This window comes from Apostichopus japonicus, chromosome 16 (assembly GCF_037975245.1).
Source record: "Apostichopus japonicus isolate 1M-3 chromosome 16, ASM3797524v1, whole genome shotgun sequence".
Classification (NCBI taxonomy): domain Eukaryota; kingdom Metazoa; phylum Echinodermata; class Holothuroidea; order Aspidochirotida; family Stichopodidae; genus Apostichopus; species Apostichopus japonicus.
The window spans coordinates 5,566,855-5,588,974 of NC_092576.1; the positions used below are offsets into that span (position 1 = coordinate 5,566,855).

Genomic DNA, 22,120 nt, shown 5'->3' on the forward strand with positions numbered 1-22,120 from the left:
TTTGATAGCTCCTTACGTACCTCACTGCCCGTTGCTGTTGAGTTTGTCTTAGACGTCAGAGAGGACAAAGTTCGATAAATCTTAGTCATTGTAAAATGGGATCCCCCGTTCTTAGACTGCCGTGTAAGAGGAAGTAAATGTGTTATGCCTTTTAACTGGTTATTGACTATGTGTCACATGATTCCTTAACATCACTCAAACAAATTGCAACACAAATTAACTTGTTACCACAAGGCACTCTAACTATGGACATTAATAAAATGTAAACGTACACGGGAAGGGAGGAGAAGCCGAGTGGGGGACCAAGGGTATAACATGATTGGGTAATACCCTCATTGCCTTCCCCGCACCTTGGTTCCGCCACAACAGTCATGACTTTACTGTGTTCTCAACAAGATAGTGTGGTTGCCATGGTGAATTTCTTGTGATAACATGGTAGCACATAGTTTATGAAGTCATGCAATCGCAACAATGTTAAACTGAAAGATCTTTTAGCTAATTGATTTTGGAATTCACTGTATAGGTGTACTTTGCATGCAAAGTGAATTATTTAAACAACTGAATAATATAATAACTGGAATCAGATCACTATTCGCAGTTTTAATTTGTTTAACCTTGTGTTTGCTACATAAACCAATGTAACTGTCTTTTCTTCTTGTTGATCATAATACATATTTGAATATTGTATATAATAATATTCTTACCCATTTGTTGCTTTCAGACCAACCAAACGGAAGGGTAAGTCTTTATACTGCGATTCCATATCTGAACTGATAAACCGTGTTCTATATTCAGAGGTAACAAAATAATATACTATGTGTTGTAAAAACTACTACAGTACTAATGTCATCATTTCTGAGCAATCAATAAGCTACCATACTAATTCCGTCATTTCTGCACAATCAATATGCTACATGACTAATGTCGCCAAATGTGCACAGTCAATAAGCTACTGTACTAACGTTTTACTTTGTGTACAATCAATAAGCTACAGTACAAATGTCTTACCGTATGTACAATATTTAAACTACAGTACTAATGTCGTCATTTGTGTACAATAAGTAAAATGCACTACATATGTCGTCCTCAACGCACACTCACTAAGCTAAAGTACAATGTGTAGAGTTATTACTAATATACTGAGAAATGATACAATGATTTAATGAGTATGGAAACATGCACTTATTCTGCTTGTATTTATTCATATATTTGTATATTTCAATTAATTAGAGCAAAGCTTTTGGAAGACTCGGGTCATTAACAATCACCGTCCGATGTGAAAGGGTTTGAAATTTGAAAGGCAGGTGGACGACGTCCGTATGATGCAACTGAATCATCCCTCGTTTTAGCAGATAGGAATAAGATATATCAGGAAGAAGACAGCTTTGCTCGTTAACACACAGGGAATCTTCAATAAATTTAATACCCCATAATGAGTACAAAGATGCTATTGTTTTTGAGAATGTTAAAGGTCATTTGAGGTCACAGGAGCTCAAAATGTGTAATCATAATAAACACAATATCTCAAGAGGGGAATCTTCAATATATCTCATACTTTGCATGTGGATGTATCACATTAAGCAAAAGGTGTCTATTATTTTCTGAGGAGGTAAAATGTTATTTTGGGTCACCAAAGGTCAAAGTTTGAAATAAAAACTTGGTTTGGGGACCTATGTGAATCTACGCGAAGGTGACGGAGTGTGTGTATAACACCTCATACGAATTGTCATACGAGTGTTTTTTATATTGTTGCTTTAGGCTTTTACATTTTGTGCCTTATTGGTTATATGTATTTAATATTTAGGTTTTTGTTACTATTTGTTTTTAGGTTTCAACACCTCATACGAATTGTCTGTGTTTCAATTTATAATACGCATACTACGTTTGGAACTATTTACTTAATTCTTAGCATTTCGTTTTAAGATTTTTTATTAATACGTTTAGGGTTCTATTTTTTATCGTTTAGTATTGGGTGTTTATTACTATCTGTATTATGCTTTTACAATATTTTTTTTAATGTACTATAGTTTCTCATACTGATTTATATTTAATTCCTGACTATTCTTTAATCTTTTGTGTATTCTTTGTCTAAACCTATTTTATTATTTACATATTTCTGAATTTGTTTTGGACTATATGTGTTTAGGACTTTCATTATTATCGTTTAGAACGAGTGTTTTTTTATATTGTTGCTTTAGGCTTTTACATTTTGTGCCTTATTGGTAATATGTATTTAATATTTAGGTTTTTGTTACTATTTGTTTTTAGGTTTTAACACCTCATACGAATTGTCTGTGTTTCAAGTTATAATATGCATACCGCGTTTGGAACTATTTACTTAATTCTTAGCATTTCGTTTTAAGATTTGTTATTATTACGTTTAGGGTTCTATTTTTCATCGTTTAGTATTGGGTGTTTATTACTATCTGTATTATGCTTTTACAATATTTTTTTAATGTACTATAGTTTCTCACACTTATTTATATTTAATTATTGATTATTCTTCAATCTTGTGTGTATTCTTTGTTTAAACCTATTTTATTATTTACATATTTCTGAATTTGTTTTGGACTTTATGTGTTTAGGACTTTCATTATTATCGTTTAGAACGAGTGTTTTTTTATATTGTTGCTTTAGGCTTTTAAATTTTGTGTCTTATTGGTTATATGTATTTAATATTTAGGTTTTTGTTACTATTTGTTTTTAGTAACAAAGTTTTTTTTTTCATCCAACTTGATGAGTACACGTTCAATGGTCATTTAAGATCAACAGAAGTCGAAGTCGAAACCTTTGTCAACACGATAACTAATAAAATACATCTCTGTTGAACTTCACTCTTGGTATGTAGATCCAACTTGTTTAGCCTTACAGTAATAACCATTGAGACATGTATTAAAGATTTGTACTTAATAGGCAGGTTTGCATTGTGCAAGAACCTTGCTGATCATTCGAATTCAATAATGGCAAACATTTACGATACGGTGTACAATGCTGTAAATTGCATAACGTTGTCAAACGAAACACGGCAGGAAATCACTAATCCAACCGGCTCTCTGATTTGATTCTACACCGGAAGCGAAAGGAATCTTTTCGATTATGATGGCATGTAGAAAAAGAGAAAGAGCTTGATTAAATATCATACTCGGTAGGCCTATGAGGCTGATTCCCTATATTGAGTACAGGTTGTGCAAGAACTGGAACACAAGAGGTGGGGACGTCAGATATGTTATGTAGATCACTGGTAAGGGTCAAATGTCTTTCAGGTTAACAGAGGTCAAAGTTTAAAATCCTTATAAAGACAATATCACAATGGTCTAAAGATGGATGGATGGATCTCTCTATTCTTTTGTATGATTGTATATATTATGTATTTGTATTTTCGTATCGTAGAGAAGATGATAAACAACGATGGCTGAATATGTTAAAAACAAGCTTACATTTTCTTTTCTTTTTCATATATTTTTGTTCTATCACAACATAAGTTAACATATAACATAGAAGGAGATAAGAAACAAAAATTCTGAAAGGAAGCGTACTAAATAAACTTATAGGGCTTGTCGGGTAGTGACTCTCCCTGAAAAAAAATACAGAACTTTAAATTAGAAAAGAGAACCAAAAAACAAACAGAACCACCCCTTCCTCTCCCTTCACTCACCAACCCCCACCCCCCACCCCAGTTATAATAAGTGCAAGCAATAATTGCCGATAACATAATTAATCAATAACCGTCTAACAGAATACAAAACGTATTTTGTCAGTAGAGGTTATGATTCGGAGTTCAAATGCCACAATTTAAAAAATAGAAAACACCTGGCAAGAAATTACAAATTCAACATAAATAACCCCTTCTAGTAAGTTATAACAGGGCACTCCCCAACTTGAATAAGATTATCCGCAAGAATATCCAACTGTTGCATAGCTCCCCATTTTGGAGGCTAAATACCTCCAGAATTCCATCTCTACGGTTTACAGAAGGCTTAAATATTTAAAGGAACATCTACAACCTACTTATAAGAATAACTTTAGTACATTTAATCAGGACGATTTAAGCTGGTACAAGGGTATTGGAACAAATGTGAAGTTTGTCTTAATTTTCTAGCAGCCGATACTTATTTCAAGAGTGCCAGTACAAGAATTTTTTACCAATGGGTTTCGTGTCATAGTAACAGTTTTATTTATCGTGCCGTTTGTTTTAATTGAAATATGTAGGACGTATAATCTTAGTCCATACCTTTTAAAGTTTTAATCACCCCACAAATTCAATTTTATGCATGATGCAGCTAGATGTGAACTAGCATTACATTTCAAACTTAATTGCGTCTCATGATTTCGACGCCATTAAAGTTTCATCCATTTGTTGCAAAAAAAGTGTTGCATCTTGTCATCATTCATTTTGTAGCTGCGTTCCACTTTCCACTATATGTATGTATGTATATATATATATATATATATATATATATATATATATATATATATATATATATATATATATATGTATATACCTTATATATATATATATATATACCTTATATATATATATATATATATATATATACCTTATATATATATATATATATATACAAGATAAAAGATATAAATATATATATATATATAAGGTATATATATACATACATATACATACATATATATTTATGTATATATATATATAAATGAAAATCGTAATGAGTTGGAAAATCAAGAACAGTGAAAAAACTTTCAGCCTCCACCGGGATTCGAACCACGGGCCTCCCGCTCTGTACGCGGACACCCTAACCACTAGGCTATGGACGCTGATTGTATGTCCAGAGGTTCGAAACCGGTAAGGAAGATCGTAATTCCACTGTAGGCGTTTGTCACCTATATCGAACAACACTAGTTCTGTTTTTGGTGACATATTTTGCCCTACTCTAGAGATCAAACATGATGCTATCCAACTCGAAAATCATTTGTTATTCCTAAAGCCGGATCTCGAAAGAGATACTTTGAACAGACTTTATGTTAATGCAATGGAGGTAAACGACAAAGGCAAATGAATATATATAAATGAAAATCGTAATGAGTTGGAAAATCAAGAACAGTGAAAAAACTTTCAGCCTCCACCGGGATTCGAACCACGGGCCTCCCGCTCTGTACGCGGACACCCTAACCACTAGGCTATGGACGCTGATTGTATGTCCAGAGGTTCGAAACCGGTAAGGAAGATCGTAATTCCACTGTAGGCGTTTGTCACCTATATCGAACAACACTAGTTCTGTTTTTGGTGACATATTTTGCCCTACTCTAGAGATCAAACATGATGCTATCCAACTCGAAAATCATTTGTTATTCCTAAAGCCGGATCTCGAAAGAGATACTTTGAACAGACTTTATGTTAATGCAATGGAGGTAAACGACAAAGGCAAATGAATATATATAAATGAAAATCGTAATGAGTTGGAAAATCAAGAACAGTGAAAAAACTTTCAGCCTCCACCGGGATTCGAACCACGGGCCTCCCGCTCTGTACGCGGACACCCTAACCACTAGGCTATGGACGCTGATTGTATGTCCAGAGGTTCGAAACCGGTAAGGAAGATCGTAATTCCACTGTAGGCGTTTGTCACCTATATCGAACAACACTAGTTCTGTTTTTGGTGACATATTTTGCCCTACTCTAGAGATCAAACATGATGCTATCCAACTCGAAAATCATTTGTTATTCCTAAAGCCGGATCTCGAAAGAGATACTTTGAACAGACTTTATGTTAATGCAATGGAGGTAAACGACAAAGGCAAATGAATATATATAAATGAAAATCGTAATGAGTTGGAAAATCAAGAACAGTGAAAAAACTTTCAGCCTCCACCGGGATTCGAACCACGGGCCTCCCGCTCTGTACGCGGACACCCTAACCACTAGGCTATGGACGCTGATTGTATGTCCAGAGGTTCGAAACCGGTAAGGAAGATCGTAATTCCACTGTAGGCGTTTGTCACCTATATCGAACAACACTAGTTCTGTTTTTGGTGACATATTTTGCCCTACTCTAGAGATCAAACATGATGCTATCCAACTCGAAAATCATTTGTTATTCCTAAAGCCGGATCTCGAAAGAGATACTTTGAACAGACTTTATGTTAATGCAATGGAGGTAAACGACAAAGGCAAATGAATATATATAAATGAAAATCGTAATGAGTTGGAAAATCAAGAACAGTGAAAAAACTTTCAGCCTCCACCGGGATTCGAACCACGGGCCTCCCGCTCTGTACGCGGACACCCTAACCACTAGGCTATGGACGCTGATTGTATGTCCAGAGGTTCGAAACCGGTAAGGAAGATCGTAATTCCACTGTAGGCGTTTGTCACCTATATCGAACAACACTAGTTCTGTTTTTGGTGACATATTTTGCCCTACTCTAGAGATCAAACATGATGCTATCCAACTCGAAAATCATTTGTTATTCCTAAAGCCGGATCTCGAAAGAGATACTTTGAACAGACTTTATGTTAATGCAATGGAGGTAAACGACAAAGGCAAATGAATATATATAAATGAAAATCGTAATGAGTTGGAAAATCAAGAACAGTGAAAAAACTTTCAGCCTCCACCGGGATTCGAACCACGGGCCTCCCGCTCTGTACGCGGACACCCTAACCACTAGGCTATGGACGCTGATTGTATGTCCAGAGGTTCGAAACCGGTAAGGAAGATCGTAATTCCACTGTAGGCGTTTGTCACCTATATCGAACAACACTAGTTCTGTTTTTGGTGACATATTTTGCCCTACTCTAGAGATCAAACATGATGCTATCCAACTCGAAAATCATTTGTTATTCCTAAAGCCGGATCTCGAAAGAGATACTTTGAACAGACTTTATGTTAATGCAATGGAGGTAAACGACAAAGGCAAATGAATATATATAAATGAAAATCGTAATGAGTTGGAAAATCAAGAACAGTGAAAAAACTTTCAGCCTCCACCGGGATTCGAACCACGGGCCTCCCGCTCTGTACGCGGACACCCTAACCACTAGGCTATGGACGCTGATTGTATGTCCAGAGGTTCGAAACCGGTAAGGAAGATCGTAATTCCACTGTAGGCGTTTGTCACCTATATCGAACAACACTAGTTCTGTTTTTGGTGACATATTTTGCCCTACTCTAGAGATCAAACATGATGCTATCCAACTCGAAAATCATTTGTTATTCCTAAAGCCGGATCTCGAAAGAGATACTTTGAACAGACTTTATGTTAATGCAATGGAGGTAAACGACAAAGGCAAATGAATATATATAAATGAAAATCGTAATGAGTTGGAAAATCAAGAACAGTGAAAAAACTTTCAGCCTCCACCGGGATTCGAACCACGGGCCTCCCGCTCTGTACGCGGACACCCTAACCACTAGGCTATGGACGCTGATTGTATGTCCAGAGGTTCGAAACCGGTAAGGAAGATCGTAATTCCACTGTAGGCGTTTGTCACCTATATCGAACAACACTAGTTCTGTTTTTGGTGACATATTTTGCCCTACTCTAGAGATCAAACATGATGCTATCCAACTCGAAAATCATTTGTTATTCCTAAAGCCGGATCTCGAAAGAGATACTTTGAACAGACTTTATGTTAATGCAATGGAGGTAAACGACAAAGGCAAATGAATATATATAAATGAAAATCGTAATGAGTTGGAAAATCAAGAACAGTGAAAAAACTTTCAGCCTCCACCGGGATTCGAACCACGGGCCTCCCGCTCTGTACGCGGACACCCTAACCACTAGGCTATGGACGCTGATTGTATGTCCAGAGGTTCGAAACCGGTAAGGAAGATCGTAATTCCACTGTAGGCGTTTGTCACCTATATCGAACAACACTAGTTCTGTTTTTGGTGACATATTTTGCCCTACTCTAGAGATCAAACATGATGCTATCCAACTCGAAAATCATTTGTTATTCCTAAAGCCGGATCTCGAAAGAGATACTTTGAACAGACTTTATGTTAATGCAATGGAGGTAAACGACAAAGGCAAATGAATATATATAAATGAAAATCGTAATGAGTTGGAAAATCAAGAACAGTGAAAAAACTTTCAGCCTCCACCGGGATTCGAACCACGGGCCTCCCGCTCTGTACGCGGACACCCTAACCACTAGGCTATGGACGCTGATTGTATGTCCAGAGGTTCGAAACCGGTAAGGAAGATCGTAATTCCACTGTAGGCGTTTGTCACCTATATCGAACAACACTAGTTCTGTTTTTGGTGACATATTTTGCCCTACTCTAGAGATCAAACATGATGCTATCCAACTCGAAAATCATTTGTTATTCCTAAAGCCGGATCTCGAAAGAGATACTTTGAACAGACTTTATGTTAATGCAATGGAGGTAAACGACAAAGGCAAATGAATATATATAAATGAAAATCGTAATGAGTTGGAAAATCAAGAACAGTGAAAAAACTTTCAGCCTCCACCGGGATTCGAACCACGGGCCTCCCGCTCTGTACGCGGACACCCTAACCACTAGGCTATGGACGCTGATTGTATGTCCAGAGGTTCGAAACCGGTAAGGAAGATCGTAATTCCACTGTAGGCGTTTGTCACCTATATCGAACAACACTAGTTCTGTTTTTGGTGACATATTTTGCCCTACTCTAGAGATCAAACATGATGCTATCCAACTCGAAAATCATTTGTTATTCCTAAAGCCGGATCTCGAAAGAGATACTTTGAACAGACTTTATGTTAATGCAATGGAGGTAAACGACAAAGGCAAATGAATATATATAAATGAAAATCGTAATGAGTTGGAAAATCAAGAACAGTGAAAAAACTTTCAGCCTCCACCGGGATTCGAACCACGGGCCTCCCGCTCTGTACGCGGACACCCTAACCACTAGGCTATGGACGCTGATTGTATGTCCAGAGGTTCGAAACCGGTAAGGAAGATCGTAATTCCACTGTAGGCGTTTGTCACCTATATCGAACAACACTAGTTCTGTTTTTGGTGACATATTTTGCCCTACTCTAGAGATCAAACATGATGCTATCCAACTCGAAAATCATTTGTTATTCCTAAAGCCGGATCTCGAAAGAGATACTTTGAACAGACTTTATGTTAATGCAATGGAGGTAAACGACAAAGGCAAATGAATATATATAAATGAAAATCGTAATGAGTTGGAAAATCAAGAACAGTGAAAAAACTTTCAGCCTCCACCGGGATTCGAACCACGGGCCTCCCGCTCTGTACGCGGACACCCTAACCACTAGGCTATGGACGCTGATTGTATGTCCAGAGGTTCGAAACCGGTAAGGAAGATCGTAATTCCACTGTAGGCGTTTGTCACCTATATCGAACAACACTAGTTCTGTTTTTGGTGACATATTTTGCCCTACTCTAGAGATCAAACATGATGCTATCCAACTCGAAAATCATTTGTTATTCCTAAAGCCGGATCTCGAAAGAGATACTTTGAACAGACTTTATGTTAATGCAATGGAGGTAAACGACAAAGGCAAATGAATATATATAAATGAAAATCGTAATGAGTTGGAAAATCAAGAACAGTGAAAAAACTTTCAGCCTCCACCGGGATTCGAACCACGGGCCTCCCGCTCTGTACGCGGACACCCTAACCACTAGGCTATGGACGCTGATTGTATGTCCAGAGGTTCGAAACCGGTAAGGAAGATCGTAATTCCACTGTAGGCGTTTGTCACCTATATCGAACAACACTAGTTCTGTTTTTGGTGACATATTTTGCCCTACTCTAGAGATCAAACATGATGCTATCCAACTCGAAAATCATTTGTTATTCCTAAAGCCGGATCTCGAAAGAGATACTTTGAACAGACTTTATGTTAATGCAATGGAGGTAAACGACAAAGGCAAATGAATATATATAAATGAAAATCGTAATGAGTTGGAAAATCAAGAACAGTGAAAAAACTTTCAGCCTCCACCGGGATTCGAACCACGGGCCTCCCGCTCTGTACGCGGACACCCTAACCACTAGGCTATGGACGCTGATTGTATGTCCAGAGGTTCGAAACCGGTAAGGAAGATCGTAATTCCACTGTAGGCGTTTGTCACCTATATCGAACAACACTAGTTCTGTTTTTGGTGACATATTTTGCCCTACTCTAGAGATCAAACATGATGCTATCCAACTCGAAAATCATTTGTTATTCCTAAAGCCGGATCTCGAAAGAGATACTTTGAACAGACTTTATGTTAATGCAATGGAGGTAAACGACAAAGGCAAATGAATATATATAAATGAAAATCGTAATGAGTTGGAAAATCAAGAACAGTGAAAAAACTTTCAGCCTCCACCGGGATTCGAACCACGGGCCTCCCGCTCTGTACGCGGACACCCTAACCACTAGGCTATGGACGCTGATTGTATGTCCAGAGGTTCGAAACCGGTAAGGAAGATCGTAATTCCACTGTAGGCGTTTGTCACCTATATCGAACAACACTAGTTCTGTTTTTGGTGACATATTTTGCCCTACTCTAGAGATCAAACATGATGCTATCCAACTCGAAAATCATTTGTTATTCCTAAAGCCGGATCTCGAAAGAGATACTTTGAACAGACTTTATGTTAATGCAATGGAGGTAAACGACAAAGGCAAATGAATATATATAAATGAAAATCGTAATGAATATGTATATATATATATATATATATATATATATATATAAATATATATATATATATATATATATTTATATATATATATATATATATATATATATATTGTGTTCAAACATTACAAATAAATCACGGGAATATTATGCGAGCTTGAAGGAATGTGTCGCATGTACATTGCATTGAAAAAATGAAACCAATTGAATATTTCAAAAAGGCCTTTAACTACTCCCAAATCATCGCGGAGCTGGTTGTTAAAGATTGAAGCGCCTATGTATAAATTATATTGATCGAAACGACCGTGAATAATGGATGTGTTATGTTAAGGGAAGGAGCTGCAGCATTTTCTATAATTATGAGAAATTTCAGAAACAGTACATGACTGAAAATTAAGCTTCACAGGCCGAGGGTTTAATCCCAGCACTATTGCACCATTAGATTTAATATTTGAAATATAGGACATGTATGATCCACGGTCAACATTATCAATTTTAGGTTGATCTAGTATAGCGATACGTCATCATACTTTTATAAGCGATTGTGAAATGCTAGAAGTGGTTCTGAACGCATTGATTTTTAGTTGTATTTTAACTAAAAGTCTCAGTACGTGTTAGCAAAATTTAAACTTCGTCCTTTCCAGCTTACTGCACTAAAAGCTCACTGAAAATAACACCGTTCTTTGCAATTTTCATATCAATATTCATTGGTTTTATTGAGTTATCTGTCGTTAAACATTTTGAGTTGAATTAAATTCGCCAGAGTTATTAACAAGTCCGTAGCTTCTACAAACTTCAATCAAAATGTGCAAGCCCCGCCCAACAGATCATGCGGCAATCAAATCGTTCTGTTTTGTTTACGACCGTTAGGCTTTTGACTACTTTCACGTTCGTGGCTAGCCTGTGTTAGGTCATTTCTCTTGAAAAGTATCTTTCTTTTGGTCTTACCGATGTAGCTTGCGAAATTGTGTCATTCCTTCCCATTGCAATGAATAAACAGGTGTTTTCAGACGTATCATCCGTAGACTTGGGTCAACAAAGTGGGCGATACGAGTATATAGGATTCATTTGTGTAATGAACATGCTGATATGGACGGTCGCAGTGATTTTACGGTAAATCGTTGGAGCAATAAGGGCAACAGAGCATATATTTCTTGTTTTGATTGCGACAGCTTTTCTCCGTTAATCCCACCTGTTCAGGGTGCATTCAGAATAAGAAACACAGAATCTGCCTCGGAAGTTTGTTTTCCGAATTTCATCAGCAAACACATATTGAGACTTTAAGTTCAAACATTGTAAAAACTTAGAAACAGCATGTCAACCATTAGTAGGCTATATTTTTTATTAAAGACAATGATCATTTTATTTTATTTTATTTTTATATCTTTCATCTGGCGGGGGGTTGAATATTTTTGTCAAGGTTATCTATTTCTTCTTACATGGTAACATTTTTTGGGGCAATTATGTATATATTTGGACGAATTCAAGAAAAAATTGAAGGTAGCGGAGGTGCGACTTTGCACATTTCGCAAGTGTACAATAAACATACTGTTTAGTGTTACTCGGCGTTACCTAACGTTATGTGATGTATTGATCAGGTAGACTAGGCCGACATGACACACCCGCTACAGTTAACTGCAGTATAGTATTACGAGCATACGAGGACAACGTTAGTATAGGTAACCATCGTATTGACCTGTGGTATACATGAACAGTGTAAATTCATATGAGTAATATATATGGCACAGGATTAACGCCACCACAAAGACCACAGTTCACCGGGAACGTGTCAGAGAACTGGAAGAAGTTTAATCAAAGATTCTTGCTACATCTTGACGCCTCCGGGGGAACAGAAAACTCAACGAAAACCCAAACGTCTATATTCCTACATGTTATTGGCGAGGAAAGTCTTACACTACACAATACCTTCACATTAGAAACTGCCGGTACGGAAACAGATCTAAAATCTGTTTTGACCAAATTGGAAAGCTATTGAAGAAAAAGGCTGGCACATTTTCTGGCTGCTCTGTGAAGCAGATCCAAGATTGGAAAGGGCTATTCAGACTTTTAGAGGCAAGCAAGAGCTAGGTCAAAGATTTGGCTACACCGTCACAGTCCACAATTGATTGTATCGGACAAATACAGATTACGGGGGACTAAACACCAAATCAGATGGGCACGGCTCATCTCAACCCAGCTGGTCCTAGTAAACCAAACAGAGCTAATAAATGGCACATTAGCTCAAACTCAAAAGACCCCTAAAGGCGTGTGGTAACTGTGGATGCCGTCACAACTACGGTTAATGTCCAGCATACGGTAAACAGTGCAACAATTGCCAGATGCACGCAAGGTGCTGCGGATCAACTAAAAGAAATGTCAACGCAGTGAATAACGGCACCCAGGATGAAGAAGAAATTCTTTATTGACGAAATCTCAAAGAAATCTTACAGTAGCATCGTCACTTATGAGTATTAGTAGCACGCCCTGCTTAGGGTTGTAGCAAGGATGTTCCTTGTAGTACCTCCTTGATTGTAGCACATCCTGTTTAGGGCAGTAGCACATCTTCTATTATTTCTGTGTTCCATACGAATGATCTTTTCAACCCGTAATTCATTGCCATTTCGGCGTTCCATACGAATGATCTCTGCATGTACCGCACCACAATTAACTGCTCTCATTGACTTACACTCTCGTCACTCTCCATGGCCGATAAAGCATAGATAAAGATTTTCAACTGGCATCTCTTACCCACCATATTATAGCTTATGGCTTGGGCTATCACAAAACATTCAACGTTTGTTACCATGACCGTTTAGGTTTTGAGCTAGAAGATCTCAAAATTTATCATAGTGCTCCCCTTCCTATCAGCCAGCTGTCCCTGCGGAATCTTCTTGTTTCACGCAAGCTTTTCTATAATACCTTGAATCACCTTCAATTCTCCAGATTTTAAATTCAAACTGGTGTGATAACTGGTGTGAAACGCGTACTTCCTTTGTCATTTCAGCGTTCCATACGAATGATCTCTGCAGGTACCATATGCCCATTAAAACCCCATTGACTTACACATTAAATCACAAAGTGATGTAGTCTGTAAGTCTAGATAAAAGTTCTAACTAGCTGAGCGCTACCTATCACTGGATAGCTGACAAGTTGGCCTTTCATGGTACCATCAATTTTCCGTATCATGACCATGCAGATTGTTTGCTACGAGAGCCATGACGTTTTCTTCACTTGTAAACAAACCTCTTTACTCAGTCGTAAACAATTTTTGTACGCTGCTCCTGTGAGGGCTAAAGTGGTCAAAAATTGCCTAAATTTTCTTAAATGTTTGAACCACATGTGCTTCCATTCATTCTCTTTAACATCCAAGCCACAAAAAGGTAGATCCTGATTGATAACATAGCAAACAACTGTTATTCTGCTTCTTATTGGCACTTTTCCTAAAGGAGAACATCAGGGCGGATTTATATATACGCTAATAGGAGTATGCCACCTGCAACGCGTACTTCTTTTGTCATTTCTGCGTTCGATACGAAGTATCTGTGTAACGCGTATCGTTGTGTGGATTTTTGGGATTTGACGTTATTAACCATTTTTGTTTTTGCATTCTGATAGAATAATGCTAACGCTTCGTTGTAGTTTGTAATGGCGATTCAATCTAGGCCTAGAACACAAAAAGACATAGCCTAGTTTACAATAGAATGTTTATTTACTTTATATGACTCAGCATGCGGCAAGGTATACATTAGCTACGCTTGTATTATCATGAATTCCATAACAATAAGTCATAGCCTATTCACATTGCTTGGACAATGAAGAGGCTTATTATATATATAGCTGCAGTAACGAGGCTCTTAATACCAAGTAGAATTTGTTGTGTTAAAGCAGTCAAGCCTTGAAAAGAGTGAATGACGTTTGCGTTGTACGGCATAAAGCCATATCATTTGTACGTCTTCATACATACATTGTGCATTCGACTCTAATATTAAATTTGACTTTATCCGTTTTTTTTCTCGAAAGAGTCGGTGTAATTTTTACAACAGAGACATGTTATGGCTACCAGAGTGGTAAGAACTATACTCCTGCATTAAGAAACAACTTTGAACGTTTTTTCGCCTCTAATGACTCAAGCAAGTGGGGCGACAAATCGAAGTTACAATGTAGTAACGTCAGGCCTAGCCACTAACGCAGCTATACCATTGACATTTTAAGTATAAGCCTATCACCAAAATCTCTCAGCATAGCTTTTTAGTAGTACAGTACTAATATTGTAGGCATTGTTTGTATTCATATAGACTAACATTAGGGCTAATGTAATTTAAATTTGGCCAGTGTGGTATGGGTATTACATTAGGTGCTTACGTGTCAATAACATTACTTTGTCATTTGCCCAGTTCTTAGTGCAGTGGTGTATACCAGGAAGAAAAGTTCCATATGTTTGAGATATTTTCAAGACTTGAATTTCATTCCTTATTGCAATTTGCATGCTTCATGGTTTATTTGATATTCTATCTTAGTTGTGGAATGTTAATAGGCTACCTGTTTTGCTGTTTAGGAGGGAGCCTAAATAAAACATTTCTAATGCTTTGTAATGTTGTATTTAACAGACCTTGATATGTTTTGTTTTTTCTACTCGCTTTACTTCTATTTCAAAGTTTTTGATCATTTTATTTTGTGTTTTATTATTATTTTTACTATATTATTTAAACGTTTATATATTTTAATTTCTGTTTTCTTAAATTGTAAATTATGTTAGAGGGCCTCATTAGGGCCTCATAGCATTTTTTGTATCGCTAGATGAGTTTGCCTTTGAATGGTGAAACTAAAATTTGAATGTGTATACTAAATTTTCACCTCTTCAACTAGGCGCTGATTGAAGAAGAGAATTTGCAATCATGACTGACTTAAAGAATATATATAAAATGATACAGGCTTCATACCTTGTAAAATATTATAGATGCAAGTCATGTTAGAAATGACTTCACTATGATGAAGGAATGTTATGTATGTTGGTACTGTACCTGAACAACTAATTAGCGAATTTGGAAAACTTTGGCAACGCTCGATGATGGCACTTTTAATCCTCCTCTCTCCTTGCGTCTTAGAATCAGTGAATACCTTTGAACATTCACAGCAGAATAGGGATGGTCTTTAGCACCCTAAGAAATGGATTCAAATATTGAGTTTGCACAGTCCATGTATTTAATATCTTGTCTCATTCTTCGAGAGACATAACCAGCAATATAGTAGAGGCAGTTTTCTTGAATATCAGTTGGATAGTTCATGAACTGAACACTCAGTAATGTTCTGTTACCTGTTCGTCTTGGTAAAGTGGTGCCATTTCTCACCGGTGGTACTTGTCTCCTTTTGGTCTCCCGTTGAAAAATGAATTTTTGAAGGCTATCAAACATGAAACTGTTTTCTAGAAGAACTTGTTGAAATCAATGTTTTTATCAAAACACTTCTCAATGACCAAGAAAATCGTCGTGTTGTTGGATTATTGCTCCATCCACCACGTGCCTAACTTTATTGAAAAAATCTAAGACAAGTGCTCTTGTGAAAACTTGTGCGATAAACTATTATGAAGCTGGTTTGTCGACTTGGTTAGCAACGTCTTGCTGAAACTTTGAGTTGACATATTAGTTATGATGAATCCAACCACTGTTGTTTTCTTTCTTGTGAAATAAAGAGGGCATCCACTAACATATATGAGACTTTCAAGAACTTTACAGCAGCCACTGAACCATTCAGTCCATTCTGCCATAGAATATTTCCTCAAAGGGGCCTTTACACAGTTTTCTGATTGTACCCTGGAGTCGAGTTTATCAAATAGTATATCAATGATTCGAATGAATTCAGTGGTCCCTTGACTACCATCAAATGTTGCGATCTTCATATCTTCTCGCAGAAAGTTAATTGCATCCGCAACTGAGGAACTCAATGTCTGTGCAAGCTTACATTCAATTTGAGTTTTCTCCATTACATGCACTTTGCAGTAATTTTGTTTGCTAAGAACATTGTGTCCTTTTCCTGTATCTGAACTAATTCTTCAATGAATTGCCACACAACTTTCTTATTTTCCCCTTGCTCATTTGTAACTGAATGATTTTCATACCTGCAAATGAATTTCTCATCAATTTAAGCATGTGAAATGCATTAACATTATGTACACATTTTCATTTGGGAGGGTAGGATGAGGAAAGATTGACCGCCAATCAGGGAATGAAAGGTTAGCTCCAAGAATCTTTGCTGTGGATTGATTGGTGTAGCAGCCTTCAAATGTGAGACACTGGACGCTCCTTTTATGTTCAGTTAGAATTCCAATACATTGGTTAATCAACTGGGCTTGAGCTTGAGCTGAGAGTTTGTTAATAATGAAGTAACCCACAACATGCTTCCAGCTAGGGCAAGTCCCTACAATCTTAAACACAAGACATTCTGTAGCAAGTTTCTCATGCCTCTGCAATTATGCCTCCATAATAATAAAAAAACAACCTTCATATTGAGGGTGCAAAAAGTTTGATGAATGTCTACAGTCGGTCACAGCCATCAAAGGATGATATGTTAGCAGGAGTAGTAGCTTGAGTGTGTCGTTTGCAAATAGACAATAGAGTTCAGAACATATTTGGCTAGGCTGAGTAGGATTTGGCCTACCTCAAAACACAGCTTACTGCTTATGGCCTATTGTCACATGGTAGTGTTGGGAACATGTTACAAATGGAAGAGGTCTTTAAATATTGGGAACAATTCTAGATACATTAATAGACTAAAAAGTTCTAGGCTGAAATTATGACCTAGGTTTCCTAATTTAGACCAAAGGCAAAGCTACGTACAAAGGCTTAAGTTAGGCTAAGCTTATTTTCCTATTACTGAATTGTTAGTGATAAACCGTCATCCAATGTTATTCTGGGATGTGGATCTATCGTTAAGGATACAGTTTTAAGTAAAATGAGGTGGTGAGAAGTTTTGTTATTAAGCTTTAGTCATATCGCACTGAAAGGGCAGCCGTAACCGGTTTAGGGGACTAGGCTAACTATACTATACAGTAGCTGTTATTGTATTCATTTAATTGCTTCATATATCGCTTCGTAAGAATTACCAGTGAAACTGCAGTTCACTGGCATACTTTTGACGATTTTGGCACCTAAATGCGGCCCACGATATCACAATTTTGAGTGATTAATGTCAACTTCATCACTTCAGTTACGTCAAAGACGTAGTGTCTGTACTACGCGCCCGTACTTTCTTGACGTAAAAGCAAAGCTCCACCAGTTGGATAAGTGGCTTCAGTCCATGTCGCATGGCGTCATTCGTCCCACTTCTATTTCTACGATATGCAATATGCCATGTATATATCTTAACTTGAAGGGTTGCCTTCTAAAATATATGCTGACGAACGTTACACTATACATGTAAACAAGAGTAGCATATCTTTCTGCAGCATACAAGTAAAGTATTATAAAGCCAGCATTGCCTTTAGACCTAACTTATGGACTATAAGGGTACACTCCCCTACCCCAAGGGTCGAAGGATCCCCAACCCTACCATCATCTCTGAGTCTTCGGCGTGTCTCTGCTCTACACATCTGCATGTCATTTAGTATATCCTTTAAAGGTGTTGGTCTATGTAACGTTACATTGCAAGTATAGCATAAATGGTTTTGTTTTATCATTAATTTTAGTCATAAATCAGACGGTAATCTAACCGGTAGGCCATAGATTATAACCATCCTGTATTTATCCCACAACAAACCGTGCCCACGGGTCTATAGAGAGCCATTCTGAATACCAGACCTGATTTCCATTATTTCGTGATGTCCCACAATCAATTTATGTCAGGAGTACAATTAAGTTTCAGTTTTCTTCCATTTTCAGATGTCTATCACAAACCTTTTTGTGATCTTTGCTATCCTTTGGTGCATATTAAATGGTAAGATTCAGTACCGAATTTATCTTGGATAGTGGGGTGAGACTGCAATGGTTTATATATGTAAGGGAGAGGGAAGGGTTACATGTAGATACAAGAAGTGAAATGAAAGACGTGCACTTCGGTATTAGGACTTGCTCTGTCTGGATTAGTACTTACTCAATCACATCACATGCATACGCCCAATATTGGAAGGGACGATTGGACAGGTATGGGGGGTGGTGACATTCGCAAATGTGGTGAAAGGTTCTTGAATACTTTTGGAAATGCAATATGAACGATGCTATTCTGGTTGGGCAGTGTGGTTGGGTTAGGATGTCAATTGAATGGTATTTGTAAACAGTAGTTGAATGCAAGTCAAATTTAATTTTGATTTCATATGGTGGTTCCATGTTACTTTGACATGTACCAATTTATACATTTTGAACTCGGTCTGAGGGGAAAAATGGATATACTACAACTTTCATTTGATATGAAACAAGGTTAACGTCTTTTTTCTTCAATTACAGGCACGGTTGTTTCATCAGATGAGTGCCAGTCTCCGCAATATCTGCAATTAGGAAAGAAAGGTACGATATCCTGCAACTATCCTGGTGATTTATATGGAGCAGTTTGGTTTAATTCAACCAATGTGACTAGCAACGATCGACCATTTATATCCCTCACAGAAGGTAGAATATCTGGGCCCGGATATAAGTCCGGAGAATACCTAGTTCACCCCAATGGATCTCTTATAATCACCAAAGTTTCCACCAAACATAATCATGTTTTCAGAGTAACGACATTGGCCACTATAGATGAAGATCCTATCTTTGAAGATGTTCGTGTAGTTGTCTATGGTAAGTCGATTTCTTTGATAACGACATTCATAGTTCATTTGCATCAGTTTATTGTGGTGGTTGTATTTACAAATATCACAAAGTAGAAGACAATACATTATCTTTAGGCTTTCATATAGAGGAAATCTTGCAAATACAGATATATTCAGTTTATCCTTCATATAACATTTTACAATAATAAAAGGAACGTCTTAATTCCTCATACTTTATATGAGCCTTTCTCGGAGTCTAGCTTTCTTCTTTTTAACATAAACCTTATACTTTGCTTATATAGCCATTAACAGGTGGTCGCTCTTCAATGATTTTCTTACAAAGAAAAAATTGTTCCCTGTTGAAAATAAGAAAGTTATAAATAAGCATATTGCTGCATAAGACAATCACATAATAACCAATTTCTTGTTAAATGTTGAAACAAATCTGACAAAAATAGTAGTCGTGACACCTTACAAGAAATTAGAAGTGAATTCTCAATCCGTCAAAGCATGATTTCATGTCTCCTCAAATCCTCCACAGTAAAAATAAAGAAGCAGTATCCTTTTACTGCACGATAAAACATTGCTACTAACGTGTCGAAAATTCAATTAACTTAAACAGTTGATTGCAGTAACATGGCGATTAACTACGAGTAAGCAGTAATTTATAAATATTTCTTGAGCAGGAAGAAGCATAATTCAATAGTTCAATATTTTCCCATTTTAGAGAACTGTTTAAGTTTTTAGTAATGAATGCATCTAAAATGAGCTTGAATTTCCAAAGACCCTAACCAATACTCCAAAATTTTACTGAACATTACTCTTGCTCCTGCAAATCATTCAATGTCAAGTCATTCTCTAATAAGAGAACAAACGAGACAATGACTGATTTTATGCCTACTGTAGGAGATAAATTCTTCTCTAAAAATCGTTCGTGCTTGTTGAGAAGAAAAGCATGATGTAAACTATATGTCTTTAGTTTGGCCAATCATTCCTCGATGATCTTCACATTCTCCTTTCATATTTCATTATCCTGTTCTATACATGTTAATCAGCGTCCATAGACTAGTGGTTAGGGTGTCCGCATAAAAAACGGGAGGCCCGGCTTCGAATTCCGGTGGAGGCTGGAAGTTTTTCACTGACTGTTCTGTATTTTAAAACTCATTACGATTTCAATTAAATATATAAATAGTTTCAAGATGTTTGCGTAATATCATGATGCAAATCTTAGTCAATAATAATAAAAGCGATGATAATAATATGTTAATGAAAATGACGCGTAACACTAATTAATGCAAAGGTTATATTAAAATGTGTGAACAAAGGGTGATAATCATCCAGGTTGGAATTAGCTAAATTTACGAGAATATTTCTATGTTTAAACTAAATTGGGTGGCGATGAAGCCAGGAATTAGTTTGGATAAGGATTATGTTCCTAGTGGAGGCGATTATAGGCGTTTTGAGAGCAAGAAAAGTGATAGTCATAGTTCTAACTTTAGGAGGCATGCTAAGGTACATAGTTTCAGGGATAAGCTAAAGATTGTCTTTACCAATGCTAGAAGTATTCATAAAAAATTTGCTGAATTTACTGTGCTTCTCGAGGATCTGAAACCGGATGTGTTTGGTATCACCGAGTCTTGGTTAAGGGAGGACATTGATAGTGCTGAGGTTTCTCACCCGGGGTATGTTGTGTATCGTCAGGACAGAAGGGATACTCATAACGGGGTTGGTGGGGGAGTTTTACTGTATGTTAGGGATGACATTGTAAGTGTTGAGAAATCTCAGTTTCAAGGGTCTTTTGTTAATTCTGTCTGGTGCGAGTTGTCCACAAACAACTCCAAGAGGTCCAGGGACGTTATCACTGTGAGTGTTGTTTACCGCTCTCCTAACAGCAGCGATGATAATGATGTCGTGCTGTTTGATTCAATTAGAAAGGCTGCTAAAGGTGATGCTGTTATAATGGGCGACTTTAATTTTCCTGACATTAATTGGATAGATGGTTCTAGTAGTAGGAAAGGTAGTAATTTTCTAGATGTTGTGCAAGATTGCTTTTTACATCAACATGTTACTTTCCCTACTAGGGGGGATAACATCCTGGATCTTGTTTTGAGTTCTAATCCAAGCAATGTTGTTGATTTGACCGGTCTAGGAAAACTAGGAACTAGTGATCATGATATACTAGCTTTTGATGTTGTTTGCAATTAGGGAAAAACGTAGAATGTGGAAGTTGTTTAGGATGACTTAATCTGAATCTCTTTTGGCCAAGTTTAAAATTCATCAGCTGAAGGTAGAATGCTTAGTCTCTGATGCAAAATTGAATTTCGAAAAAAACATTGCCCTAAAAATTAAGGATAACCCAAAGGCCTTCTTTTCTTTTGTCAGGTCAAAGCAGAAAGTTAAAGATGCAATTGTTTCCCTTAGGGCACCACAGGCTGATAAGATAGACATCGACGGAGATATTTTGTGTACAGCTAAGAAGTTTGCTGATGACATCAAATTGTATTCTGAGGTCCCTTCCAAAAGCGATTCTGAGAAATTTCAAGCGGATTTGGATAAGATTTTTTCCTGGTCTCAGGGGTGGCAAATGCTTTTTAATATTGATAAATGTAAGGTAATGCACATTGGTAGTAGTAAACAAAAGTTTACATACAATCTAAATGGTGTGGAGTTACAGGAGGTCTCTGTTGAAAGAGACCTAGGTATCTACATTGACTCGTCTCTGCAACCTTCCAAACATTGTCTTGAA

At 37.1% G+C, this 22,120-nt stretch overlaps 1 protein-coding gene across 4 annotated transcripts in view; it reads left to right on the top strand.

Annotated features, from left to right (window-relative positions):
- Positions 1-22,120, top strand: part of LOC139983226 (uncharacterized) — a 102,912-nt gene that overhangs the window by 20,000 nt on the left and 60,792 nt on the right. The window contains exons 15-16 of one of the 4 annotated variants that reach the window (XM_071996634.1): positions 722-738; positions 1,231-3,431. The exons of the other annotated variants lie outside the window; for them this stretch is intronic. Coding sequence (XP_071852735.1) covers positions 722-738; positions 1,231-1,261 — 48 coding nt within the window. The 3' untranslated portion in view covers positions 1,262-3,431. Of the gene's footprint in view, positions 1-721; positions 739-1,230; positions 3,432-22,120 lie in introns of those variants that run through there. 4 annotated transcript variants of the gene reach the window in all.